General features: G+C 36.7%; 1 protein-coding gene and 1 long non-coding RNA gene across 4 annotated transcripts in view; one reads left to right on the forward strand and one right to left on the reverse strand.

Annotated features, from left to right (window-relative positions):
• LOC136041915 (uncharacterized) overlaps positions 1-14484 on the forward strand; it is a 444858-nt gene that overhangs the window by 53778 nt on the left and 376596 nt on the right. The gene's annotated exons all lie outside the window — the stretch shown is intronic.
• LOC136041906 (NFX1-type zinc finger-containing protein 1-like) overlaps positions 1-14484 on the reverse strand; it is a 99189-nt gene that overhangs the window by 29541 nt on the left and 55164 nt on the right. For all 3 annotated transcript variants that reach the window (XM_065726702.1, XM_065726701.1, XM_065726703.1), the window contains exons 4-5: positions 8099-8230; positions 325-2474 (exon numbers count right to left, since the gene is read on the reverse strand). In XM_065726702.1, the coding sequence (XP_065582774.1) occupies positions 325-2474; positions 8099-8230 (2282 nt within the window). The remainder of the gene's footprint in view (positions 1-324; positions 2475-8098; positions 8231-14484) is intronic.

The following is a 14484-nucleotide window of genomic DNA, read 5'->3' on the forward strand; positions in this document are numbered from 1 at the left end:
GTTTTTTTTTTTTAGATTCTTAAAAAAAAGTATTAACATGTTTCCTTACAAGGAAGTGGGATGATCAAAGATTTAAAAGGGAATATTACCCTCTTTCCTACTTTACAGAGCCCAGCACTAAAGAAACAAAGCGTATATTCTTTACGAGATATTTTTGCAATATAAATATGTGTACATAGAGAATGTCTCCTAGAACGCGACCAAAGCTCTGGCGGTTTCCTCTGATATGCAACAAAAAACATCGCTACTGAACATTTTTTTTCGTTTTTTTTTTATTTTTTAATTTAAACAGCTTATTTATTTTAGTACAAAATGAAACCTCACCTGCCCATACTGGTTAAAGCTTCCCAAAAGCTTGGGTGGGATTACATCTCTGTCTAGCAGTTCACTTTCATGTAAAACAATTTTTTTTCCCACTAGCTTAATAAGACAATTTTCTTCATGTAACTTGCTCGTTAAATCTCTTAATTCTTGTCTTTTCTCATAAAGAAAACGGCGGTCAATAGCTGTATTCAAGCGGCCCTTACACTTTTTTCTTATTTCACTCAAATTACAAGCCTTGATTGCTTCAGATTTAGACATGCCACCGATACGAACCACATCTGTGGTGAAGCGTAATATACCTTCTAAGAATTGATCAAGAGCATGATTTGTGTAGCAAACAATCAAAATTGGACTTTTAACCGACTGAGAGACTTCGTTGATTCTCCAGATATGATGATTTGCGAGTAGAGTTTGAACTACTTTCAATCCGATAAACGTTTTTCCAGTGCCTGGTGGTCCATGAATAATAGCTACTTTTTCAGTTAGTGCCAATTTAAAGGCTTCAAACTGATTCTTATCCAAATTTAAATCACCTGGAGTCATTACTCTATCCAACTCCAAAATATTAGCCGACTGACGATAATAGGTAGGTTGGACAAGAGCGCTTAAATTGTAAGTTGTGTCAACGTGCTGTTCCCTCGCTATAGACAAGTAATCAGGAAGATGACTAACTGTTACTTGTCCCAGGACAATTTCCATCAAGGGAAAGTTCTTCTCTGTGTAATTTTGCAAAACATAAAGAACATTACGGTATGCTTCAAAATATACTGATGATTCTGCCATTATAAAGCTTCCATTTGTGTACCCTTCAGAATTTTCAGTTTCTTCAATTCTCACGTGAATTATTCCCTTTTCTGAGAGTGCTTTTGTGTCTCTTTTTGCCACTGTTGCAAAAATACCTGAACTGAAATCGTCCTTACTCAAGCACAGCAGCGACCCATGCATCAGTCTTTTCGAATTCTCCCATGTAACTCGAGCAAGACCCTTTTTGGAAAAAGCAATAATATAACTGCCACTTACTATGTCGTAGTCAACAAATTTAACATCACGATAAATTCGTATATTATTAATTTTGCTACGGTTTTTCTTTCTATCTTTGATCAGATTTCTGTACTCTTGTATACCGGATCTAAGGGGGGAGAAAAAATCTTCTCTTAGTAATCTAAATTGAACATCAAGGTAATCATCAATGCTTTTATACGGACGATCGACAAGTGCTGCTCGAACAAACGGCTCTTCTTCATAGTTCACATCCTCAAATGTTGGCACCACATTCAATTCCCTGAAATCATTAGGTGGCGGTCTATGAGATAATTCTTCAACATAAGCCATTCGACGCAGTTGTTTTCCAGTATTGTCATCATTCTTTCCAACAAAATTTTTTCGGGCGTCATCAAGTCTTAATTGAAGAACAGCTAAATCAGCATAGACATCTTGCGGAACCTCATATCTATTTATAGACAAAAGCGATTCCATTTTTACTATTCCCTCAAAGTACTTCTCTGGTACTGAGTCACAAGCTGAAGTTGAAGACTTATCCATGAATGTCTGAAAGAAAGAAACTAGACTCTTGTGAAGCTCTACAACTTTTTCATTTGGAATCTTCTTCCCTGTACTAATGACAGCAATCTGTGAAGGTAGCTTTGCGAGGAAACCTGATCTTTTTACCATTACCAGTAGGTCCAAAAACAACGATTGATGCAGCTCTGGTACATCCGATTTGCACAATTTCGCCAGCAGACTTATTATTAAATAATACCAATCGAAATTCATCTCCTTTAATAACAGCATTTCAAATTGCTTTTTTTCACTATTTAACAATTTTATTATAATCGATGGTTCAAAATTTTGCAGCATATCATCAAGCTCTCTGTAGCCGAACTGTCTGTTGGGATTGATGTTGTATTTTTTTTCAGACGAAAACTGGCCTTTTTCGACCTTCTGAGACTCAAAACCCGTATCATCATTTACATTGTTGAATCTTCGGTCAGTGTGGAAAGATAAATTTTGATGCTTGATTCCATTTCGGTCGCCTTGCCTACCCCCCCGGAAACTGGGACACGGTCTACTTTCCTCCTGGTAATACTCATTCCCACGCGCACTACTTCCTTGCGACCACTCGTTTCTTCTTTCTCGGTTTTTTTGTCCACCTAAAATAAACAGCATTTCAGATTTTGACTATTTATTGCTTTTAGTCAAAAATTTTATTGGCTTTTACTAAATATTTTGAATGTAATCAGCTACCTCTTTTTATTGTTATAACGAAGTTCAATTAAATAAAAATGGTAGAAAGTCAAATAATATTATATTATATTTTAATATTTCATTTAAACAATAATGATTCATTTGAAATCAATAGACCGTTCGACAACAAAAAGCTTAACAGAATTCGAGTCAGAAAAAGAAGGTTGTAGAAGTTTGAAAATAAGTTTCGCGCTATGTTAAGCTCGAGATTACCCACATTATCTTTTCAATCTGTGGAGCGTAGAGGATGGGGAGAGGGGACCAAATAATTTAAAGGTCTTGAAACTTCGATAAAGAAGTATGGTGTTTATTCAGAATATTTCAAGATATTGCCCTTAATATTTTCATGCTCAAAGCAGAAAGATGTACCTCTTATTTTGCTGATTTTTACAGGACAACAAACAAATTTTTGAAACTTTCTGCAAGAATTTTTTTTTCCAAGAATAAAGCGCATTGTCTGAATAATTCGAAGACGACACTCAAACACTATAAAGGCTGTAGGATTCCTAAAATACGTTGGCTATAATTTTTGTCCATTTAAGTTTGACTCTTCTAAAACTGTAATTTCTCGTTGTAAGAGAACTTGTATCTCATCATGGTAATTGCATCGGTGTCTTCCACCAGGATGAGCTCGTTTTAGGTTTGATTACGACCTTGATAGGTTTTAATATCGCTTCTGGCTTTTCAATGAAAAAAAGCTTTTTATTGAATGATTTATTTATACAGGCGACACTGTTCGCACTATCATAATTTGGTGACGATGCATCATAAAATACACATGCCAAAGGATAAAATGTCATATTGCCAAAAAACAATAGAACTACTGTTCAGGGAACAATTCTTAGCATCAAAAGTGACCTAAGCAGTCCTATTCCTTTTCCTGACCCTCCAAACAGCCAGCTTTCTTTTTTAACAGAAAAACCAAACGTCGTCACAAGGCTGGACCTAGTTCAGTCGGTCCTACAATATCCCTTGCCCCACCCCAGCGCCAAGATCTTGAAGTTCTTCCCGAAGACTCAACGCACGTATCGTGCCAAGCCACTGAATGCAGCATGGATAAATATGTTCAAACAGATAGCGTCAAGACAGCCCCCTCCTTACAGCCAGATTGCACAAAAATACTGATTTTAAAAGAAAAGTTAACGGATGTGTCAATGCTTATTACATATTTTTTGTCAATTTATAAAAGTGAAAAAGAACTCAACCTACAAATAATTCCATCCCAAACGAGGTAAATAACACTTTAGACTCTTATCATCACAAAAGTGCATTATCCTTAAGCTCAATGAATATTAATGAAGGAAGCAGAGGATTAAGTTCTTCAACTTTAGCCACTACAAGTGACATGAATCTAAGTTCAGAAATTGTACCTGACCTCAGTCTCACCTCTATTCAACCTAATTATAATCCTGATCTTGAGAATACAGATGCCCAAATTCGCTTTGACAGCACGGAGGTGAATTTGCCTAGTAATAATGACTTCCAAGCTAATATTCGCAAATGTGCTAATATGATTTTGGCAGGTTTGCAAATTAGGAGACAAATGGGATTTGTGACATGATCGTGCTCCAAGCAAGCTGAAGGAAAAAAATATTCCTGATAATAGTGTTATAAAAAATTGCAAGTTTTTAAGCAAGGGAATAGGAATTGGGTCCAAAGTGCCCCTATAATCATGGATCTATTACCCATAACCTCAAAAAACAAAATAAAGCTCTTCCAAGAGTTTGTTCCCGTTTTTCATATAACCAGTGTCACCAAAAGAAGTGTTCGTTATTGCACTTACGTCGTTTTTACGTCACTAGCAAGTAAACTAATGCAAAGTGTAATTTTGACCATGTTCTTTTATTTAAGTTAGCATTAAGCAGACTTTGTTACGGGTGTGATAACCTGCATATTTATGTCCCCTCTTCCTTTTTGCACAAAAATCAAACTGCAAAGAAAAGCCAACTGCACAAACTTGGGCAGTCCCAGCCGTTACCAGTCAAAGATTCTACACTGGAAAGATCCTTTTTTATGCAGCACTACGGATACCATTCATCCCTTATTAAACACACCTCATCACCTCCCTCCCTATCCGATACAAAGCAACATGCCCCAGGTATCCTCTCTCCAAAACGCCCCTTCAACCCTGCAATTTACTCATGTCCATTCAAAAAATCATCGTACCCAAACCCTCCCACAATCCCCTCTTACTCATATCCCTCCCAGTCACAAGCCCCCTTGCATATCCTATCCACTCAATGCGCCCAAGATGTCGTTGACTGGTTCGGGCTTCCACACGTCATTTGCCAAAGTAAATCCAACCTCTTCCCAGAAAGTTTCCACCTCACTTTCTTTTGCCCGCACCTTCTTGCCTTCTCATCTCCCCCTATCCTCTCTGTCAGAACCCTTCCCAATTCAAGTCCTTATTACCCTACCTACACGAAGGGCCATCTCCAGCTCATTCGTTTTATCCCTCGTGCCTATCCTGTCGAAGTGACTCAGCTCCGAGATTTTTTTTATTTAATAATTGTTTTGGTGTAAATCCTAATTGTTCTCACTTCCCGTCAACTGGAAACAAGTGGCGCCTTCCTCATCATGCTTCGTCCATATCCTTGCCCCCCCCCCCCACCTACAAATCCCCAAAGTAAATCTTTCTCTCAACCTTTTTCTCCAAAGCATTATAATACTAAATTAAAACCCCATCCAGGAAATTCTAAAACTCATCAAGTCTCCCTGTCGCAATTCCCCAATCGGTTTGTTTTTCCTAAACTTTTAGTTGCTAATGCTGACAGTCTTAATTTTGAAAAGCTTACCCAACCCGAGGTGCTTTCAGAATCAAATCTAAGAGATATCATAGCTATTACTGAAGTAGAGTCCAGTGACGCAGGGTCCCTGTGCCTGACAAATCTTCAGAGTTTATTAAACTCCGTCCTTTTGACCAACCACTCGGAAAAAAGGTGACAGTGTCTCGTTCCTTCCTAAGAGTAACCTTTACTCAAAGGTTATTAGTCCCTAGTTTATCCGAGTATGATTAAATCCTCAGGGTAAATATAAGACCAAAAGTACTCCCTCGTCCATTGAATGTTATTGCAATAGCTGTTTTCTATTAATCCCCAAATCAAAATATCCATTCAAAACGCAAGTTCATCCAGCAATTGCAGACAAGTACTGATTTTGTTATTTCTATGGACCCCAATGCTGGCCTTTTTTTAGTTGGCGATGCTAACCACCTGGATTCTTTTTACTCCTCACTTAAAGTAAAACAAATTGTTAAAATGCTAACAACTCTGGGAAATACCCCTCTTGATGTTATTTTCACTAATATGTATAACTTTTGCAGCCTTCCCTCAGCTTTGCCCACATTGGGCGGGAGTTATCATCTTTCGATCCTTTTATCCCCCTTTCAAATTTTAATCATTCTTTCTCAATAACTTATGGCACTAATCAGCCTCTTCGAAATTCTGGTCTTCTTTCTTTTGGTATGTGGCTGAATACTGAAGATTGGTCTGATATTTATAGTTAAAAAATCTTGATGAGAAAATGGCTACGTTCCACAAAAAGCTAATTGATAAATTTCAAATTTTATTTCCCAGGAAAAAAGATTTAAAAGGTGCTCCAGCAACAAATCCTTTATTAACCAACCTACAAACACACTAATTAAAACCAAATTGAAGCTTTTCAAAATGGAAAACTGGAGCGAAGCCAATAGACTAAGAAAATAAATTAAAAGAGAATTTCGTAAATTGGCACGATCATACTACAAAATTAAGGTCAAAGAATTGTTCACCAATAAACGAAAAATTGGTATTCCGAGGTTAAAAAGCTGAGTGGCGGGAGGCTTGAGTAGCTTAACTTCAATCTATCTGAGTCCCCTGATGTTACTGCCAAAAATATAAATAAATTCCTCACTTCAATTGTCTAGAGCCTTCCAGCATGACCGACCAATTACCAACTGGAGCCCTATCCCCTTCTTTTCCCACTGTCTACGACAGAAAGAAGAGTTGTAAAACTAAGAAAAACCAATGTTTTTCCTTTGAATATCTCGTTTCCTCTTATTAGTGCCTTTGGTGACTTCCTTTCTAAGCAATTGTCTGTCCTGTTTAACGAGATTACCGAGTCTGGGCGAATTTCAACAATTTGGGAACAGGGTTTCATAACCCCTTTGAAAAAGAAAAACGGAAAGCCTGGTTTTGAAGGCGTTCGTCCCAATACTCTTACTACTATTTTCTCGAAACTTTATGAAGAATTCCTTGCAGATTGGGTAAAGAAAAAAAAATCCTACCTCTTACTGGCCTTAGGGAATTCTGGAACCTAAAATACACTTCTCTTCCCACTACCTCCCGACCAAATCAAGAAAAATCTTCGAAAAGCCTAATTCCTCGCTAAATTTAATTTCTATTGACCTTCAGAGAGCATTTGACCTTGTTAACCACAAAATTTTAGTTGAAAAATTGTCAGTGAGTTCAATATTGATCCCTTACTGGTGAAATCGGTTGCCTGCTTCTTAACAAATACATTGAGGGTTCTTAAACACCAGAATAGTTGTTCAAATCCTTTCCCTGTCCAAAGTAGCATACCCCAAGATACTCTCCTAGGTCCCCTCTTTTTCAGTCATGATTAAGAGCCTCGCGAAGGAATTTCCTGACCGATGGAAATTTGTTGATGACCCCTTACTGGTGATATGGATCCCTTACTGGTGAAATTGGTTGCCTGCTTCTTAACAAATAGATTACAGGTTCTCAAACACCAGACTAGTTGTTAAAATCCTCTCTCTGTCCACAGTAGCATACCCCAAGATACTCTCCTAGGTCCCCTCCTTTTTCAGTCATGATTAACAGCCTTGCGCAGGAATTTCCTGACCGATGGAAATTTGTTAAAGACTAAACGGTTATTGAAACTTGCTTCAGAAATTTTAATAAGCAACCCTATGAGTATCCTCACTCGCCCTGTTTTCTTAATCCTATCCCTTCTGAAATTTCTGAGTTCTCATTTAAACTACTTGACATCACAACACAATCAAGTATTTGTCGTGAAATTGATACGCTGAATTTGATAGAGTGATTTTCCTAATCATTCCTTGACTTTTAGGGGATGTTTCCATCCTTTCCAGGCTCATAGCCTTTGATGGATAAAATAAGCTTGATGAATCTTATATATTTGAAATCAGCATAATAAGCAGGTTCTTTTGATATATCTATTGATATTATAATTCCGTTTTTTAGAGCTTTGATTACTATTGAGCCGTCCCGCTCCTGACTTATAGTTCGTTACCACGAATTGTTTGATAACTAGAGCTGGTTTGTAAAAGTTTAATTTAAGCAGATTACATACTTTTATTCATTTCATCTCCAATACAACTAGACGAGAAAGATCCTTTTTTTTCATATTCAGTCCTCTTTAAAAAGTAATTATAAACAATACAAAAGATGGGCATTTTGTTTTGTCGGAACAAGGAGACAATAATATAGGAACAAAGTAAGTAAATCAAAGCTTCCATTCTTTTGTGTGTAGAAAATAAAAGCTTATTTATATCAGTGAAACTACTTACGTTGAGCGTCTCTTTTTTCTTGAAAGTGTGAGCTTCTATAATTCCCATTGTCTGTAAACTCTCTTCTACTCGAATTTTCTTGATTAGGGTGAAAATATCTCTGCTCACTTTCTGACCCAGCCATTGCTCTTTCTGAAAATAAAGCTCCCATAAATAAACCTTCAAACAAAAAAAGAAAGAAAAAAACAACAACAAATTCATGTCCACATTGATGAATTAAGGTATATGCTGACTCTGAAAAAAGTGATTTTGCGACAAACCTGCAACTGCAACTGGCCCCAAAAGGCGACGATACTTCCATTATTAGATTTATTCCTCTCAGATCTATCCATTCACAGAACTAGAACTATGATATTACTTAAATTTTTTATTGGAGATAGATCTAAATATGCTTCCAAACAAGAAAATTATTATTCTCTCAACAATTTCCAACGACTATTTCATGTACATTTCATCTAAAGCACTACGTAGGACCAATTAAAAGAGGGTAGTTCTGTAGATGGATAGAAATCAATCCCAGCTATGGAATGAAAGCCAAATTGTTATTTTCCGTTGATATTAAAACTACAGCAGGAAAGAAAATTAGGTCATCAAAAATTGCACAGGAAACATAACCTTAATCATGAATTTTGGAAAATTAGCCCTAAGAAAAAGAGGATAAAACAGGAATATCTTTTATTTTGAGTAGTGATGCCTCAATATATTTCACGACACATATATCCCTGGATCCCACGACAGGTCTATCCGTCATTCCGACGACAGCCCCATTTTTCAACGCATCCCTATCCCAACATTCCAACGACAACCAGCAGGTCCATGTTACGTCATGGGCGATATTTACTTTTGGTTGTGAAATAATACGGTTTTTGGGTGTTACATAATAGGAGTTGTTAGGTACCGTTAGTCAAGCAGGAAAGCCCCGGTTGTGACTGAGGAGAACACACATGGGTGTTACGTATTAACAGTAGACTTGGGATGTGACGCATTCTTGCATGCCTGGCTAGATCTATTGGCGGATGACGTAATCTTACGTAACTTAGTGGATTTACTGGGAATGACGCAATCTCACGTGAGATGCTAGACTCTGGAGGGACAATGAGGAAATTCCCATTTGTAACTAAGGAGGGCACACACGTGGGTGTTAAGTAATGTTGGTGCACACGTGGGTGTTACGTAATGGGGGCACACACGTGAAATGTCATGTAATGGCAGCGCACAGATGAAATGTCACGTAATGGTAGCCCACACATTGAGTGTCACGTGATGACGTCACGTGATGTGACGAATGACGGGGGCACACTTGTTAATTTAGGTTGTGACGGTATACACATCGATGTTAATTAATGCTTTAAGAGATCTTTTTTATTTGGGGTTTCATTTTATTTCAAGGCGTTTTTTTTTCAGGGAACCTTGATATTGATTTTGTCCCCATTAGGATTCAAAGGGCCAATTCCATCCATAAGAACTACTCCCTAGACAGCTGGACCAGCAATCTATTTCTAATATAACAATTAAGGAAATAGATTTTACGTAACAACCAAATTCCACACACGGAAAATTCCAATGTCCCGCTTTCTAGACTAATTAAGCTATTGACCTTGTGAGTCCTGTGGTGGCGCAGTGGGTTTGACCTTAGCCTGGTAATACGGGACCAAGAGATCGAATCATGATGCAGGAATGCACTGCAGGGCCGACACAGGGACCTTAGTAGTCAAGAAGCGTTGTTAATCCGATACAATAAAATACAATTAAGCTATTGATTAGGTGTTTCATATGACTGTAATAACTGATATGCAGAGGGAAAAATCGATTACTAGAGTTTGGTTATATTTGGAGTACCCCTGCTAGCTAAGAAATTCTTTAGAAGGGTATGATAAACCCAGACAAAGCAATTCTCCACTTCTTAGCCATATGATCCTAGGATTTCGGAGGGTCCTTCTTGGAGAATTTATAGTGATGTTTTCTTATAGAATGATATAAACTTGTTGTAACATAGAAAATGTTTAATTACGTTTTCTTAGAGAATGATTTGAGTTTGCTCAAATATAGGAGAATGGGGGCACAAGAAATTTTTACTTGGTATTATGTTCTCTCAATTCTCAGCCTGTAACAATCAATAATTAGCCAACCCCCTAGCAAGCAATTCCGACGGGTGGGGTGGGCCCTAGCAACCAATCCCAGAGGGGGCTGGCAAGTTTCAGCGCCAAAGCATATCTAGAAATATTTTATTCTCTTTATGAGGCAACCACAAAAGGTGATAGAAAAGGATGCTTATTTTATCCAAATTGAATCTACCATCATGGTAAAAAGCGCTTGATCGATTTTCGACTAGTCATGACGGTATACAGGTGCTGAAGGATCAAGAGATGTACTAAGGTGGCCAAAAGATAGCAAAGCAATTGAGCAGGCTATGGGATGAAGATCAGACAATTGATAATCAAACATGAACTTTACTGTACTGGCTTACAAATCACTCCATACTACAACATGAACAAAGTTGGAAGTTTGCAAGGACCTATAACATGTGTAAAATCACACGCTTAATCCAAACAATCAAGAAATAGCTCAATATACCCTTAACTAGCTTTTTAGGTGGCGATACTTGATAATTTGCATACGTTCATCTAAAGACCCACCAAAAAATAGAAAAGCACTTTTTGGCACTTAAGGCACACTCCTCTTCCAACCTACACAAAGAACCACTGACCCTTCTCCAAAATAGCTGAAGCTCTAGTATATACAACTCTACACAATTTTTTCAAGCTTCAACCGAATCATCTACTCATATGAAGCGTTAAAATCAATGTCTATGTTGCCGTTTATTTCGTAGGAATACTCGGACCTTTAGAATCAAATTAACTACCGTACGGCAAACTGCCTCTGAAACTGGGATTAAATAAGAGTAGAGTTTTTTGATAATTCCAAATTAATTGGCTGTCTCGGTTAGAACAGCTCGACCTTTGATTCTGCTGGCTTCCACCCCGGTTAAACCGATTCCAGTCCCCACTATGCCCGCTCCGATCTAAACTCAAAATCTGGCTCTGGTTGCGGCAGTTCGAGATTTCTTACTTCTGCTTTCTAATTCCACAACTCCAATCCTGTCAATTCCTCCCCAAGGTCAATCGATTACGAGATTTTGTATGCGGCTGCCTCCGTGGTAATCTATGGCTGGCGAATGACACCTCTCCGGCGCACATTATCAAGACTAAGGGTTTACGACCTTTTTTCCCACAAAAATAACTTTATAAACTAGAGATGACCATTGGTTTTTATTTGAACAGCGGACACTTGCCATTTCATTGCAAGAAGGCAATATTACATGACAATTCCTAACCCGTGGCACTCAGTGGTTGACCAACGACACCCTCTAGCAGGCATTATCGAACTTATAGCATTTTATGGGCAATTACCTGCAAAAAAAAATAATCGATAATTAAGAATTAATGAAAAACCCTCAACAACGTCTCTTTGGATGACTCCTGGCAATTGAGCCCAGCGTGTACCAGCCCTATGAAACCCTCTGGCACACTCCAAATACAAAATACTTACTACAAAACAAAAACTGTTCATACAAAAAAAATGCATCCTAAAGATGACAAATTCTTCACACAAGATACAAATTACTTCTTAAAAAACAAAAATAATTCTTAAAAACAAAAAATACGTCCTAAAAGATCACAAATTCTTATTACAAAACAAAAATACTTCTTACAAAGCAACAAATACATCCTAAGCAATCACAAATTCTTATTTCAGAACAAAAATACTTCATACAAAAAAAATACTTCTTACAAAAACAAAAAAAACTTTATACAAAACAAAAAATACAAATAAAAAAACAATCAAAGATTCTACTTACACAGTACAATTGTCTTCATGAAACTTGTGCATGATTTTTCTCCTCGTGAAACCGATTTTGCCTGTGAAATTTGTTGCATGCTGATTTTTGTTCTTGAAATTTGTTGTGTGCTGATTTTTGTTGGTGAAACTTGTTGCATGTTGATTCTTTCTTTTTGTGAAAATTACAAATTGATTTTTCTCCTCACGAAAATGATTTTACTCATGAAGGTTCTTGGGTGTTGATGTATGTTCTTGGAAATTATTGAGCGCTTTTTTTTGTTCGTGAAACTTCTTGCACAATGATTTTTCTCAACGTGAAACTTGTGCATTGATTTTTCTACTCGTAAAAGTGATTTTGTTTATGGAACTTGTTGCGTGCTGATTTTTTTCATAGAACTTGTTGTGTGCTGATTTTTGTTCGGGCAATTGTTGCATCTTAATTTCTCTTTTCGTATAACTTACACATTGAGTTTTTCCCTTGTGAAACTGATTTTGCTCATTGAACTTTTTGTGTGTTAATTTTGTTCGTGCAACTTGTTACGTGCTGATTTTTGTTCGTGAAACATGTTGCATGTTCATTTTTCTCTTCATGAAACTTGTACATTGATATTTCTAATCATGAAACTGTTTTTGTTCATGGACCAGTTGCGCATTCATTTCATCCATGAACTTATTTTATTCTGATTTTTGTTCGTGAAAGTTGTTGCATATTGACTTTTCTCTTCGTGAAACTTGAACATTGATTTTTCTTCTCGTGAAATGATTTTGTTCAGAGAACTTTTTGAGTGCTGATTTTTGTTTATAGAACTTGTTTCGTGCTGATTTTTGTTCGTTAAACTTTTTGCACGTTGATGTTTCTCTTTGTAAAACACGAAAATTAATTTTTCTCTTCGTGTAAATGTATTTTGTTCATGGAACTTGTTGCGTGCTGATTGTTTTTAGTTCATGGAACTTGATGCGTGCTGATTGTTTTTTTTCATGGAACTTGCTGCATAAGGAATTTTATTCGTGAAACTTGTTGAATGCCGATTTTTCTCTTCTTGAAACTTTTTGAGACTAAATCGATTTCTCCCTCGTGAAACTGATTTTGTTCATAGAGTTCGTTGCTTGCTGATTTTATTTTGTTCTTCGAACTTGCTGCTCGTGAAACTTGTTAAGTGTTGACTTTTCTCTTCGTAAAATAATCGTAAAATGTACATTGATTTTTTTCTCCTCTTAAAACTGACTTTATTCATGGAACTTGTTGCGTGCTGATTTTTGTTCGTGGAACTTGTTGAGTGCTGATTTTGTTCGTGAAAATTGTTGCATGTTGATTTTTTTCTTCGTGAAAATTGTTGCATGTTGATTTTTTTCTTCGTGAAATTTGTACTCTTTTTTTTCTCCTCGTGAAACTGATTTTGTTCATGGAACTTGTTGCGTGTTGTTTTTTTTCGCAAAACTTCTTTGATTTTTCTCCTCGTGAAAATGATTTTGTTCACGGAAATTATTGCTTATTCTTCGTAGAGCCTGTTACGTGCTGATTTTTGTTCGTGAATCATGTTGCATATTTATTTTTCTCTTCATGAAACTTGTACATTAATTTTCTCCTTGTGAAACTGTTTTGTTCATGGAACTTGTTGCGTGTAAATTTTTGTTCGTGAAACTTCTTGGATTTTTTCTTGGAGAAACTTATACATTGATTTTTCTCCTCGTGAGACCGATTTTGTCGAGAGAACTTGTTACGTGCAGATTTTTGTTCGTGGAACTTGTTTCGTGCTGATCTTTAGTCGCGAAACTTGTTGCACGTTAGTTTTTCTATTCGTGATACTTGTACTTGGATTTTTCTTCTCATGAAACAGATTTTGTTTAGGGAGCTTGTTGCGTGCTGATTGTTGTTCCTGAAACTTGTTGCGTGCTGATTTTCATTCATAAAATTTGTTGCATGTTAATTTTTCTCTTCGTGAAACTGATTTTGTTCATGGAACTTGTTGTGTTTAGGTTTGTGTTCGTGAAATTTATTGCGTGATGATTTTTGATCGCAAAACTTGCTACATATTAATTTTTTTCTTCGTGAAACTTGTATATAGATTATTCTCATAGTGAAGTTGATTTTGTTCATGGAACTTGCTGCATGCTGATTTTTTGTTCATTGAACTTGCTGCATGCTGACTTGTTGTTCGTGAAACTTGTTGCATATTGATTTTTCTTTTCGTGAAAGTGGTACACTGATCTTTTTTCCTGGAGTAACTGATTTTGTTCGTGGAACTTGTTGCGAGCTGATTTTTATCCATGTAATTTGTTGCGTGCTGATTTTCTTTCGTGAAACTCGTTGCATGTTGATTTTTCTCTTCGTGAAACTTGTATATTGATTCTTCTTCTCCTGAAACTGATTTTTGTTCAAGAAACTTGTTGCAATCAAGATGCAACAAGTTTCAGGAACAAAAATCGGCACACGAGTTCCACAAACAAAAATCAGCACGCAACAAATTCCAAAAACAAAATCAGTTTCACGAAGAGAAAAACCAACATATAAGTTTCGCTACGAGAAAAATCAAAGTACAAGAAGT

This window comes from Artemia franciscana, unplaced genomic scaffold (genome assembly GCF_032884065.1).
Source record: "Artemia franciscana unplaced genomic scaffold, ASM3288406v1 PGA_scaffold_49, whole genome shotgun sequence".
In the NCBI taxonomy this organism is placed as follows: Eukaryota; Metazoa; Arthropoda; class Branchiopoda; order Anostraca; family Artemiidae; genus Artemia; species Artemia franciscana.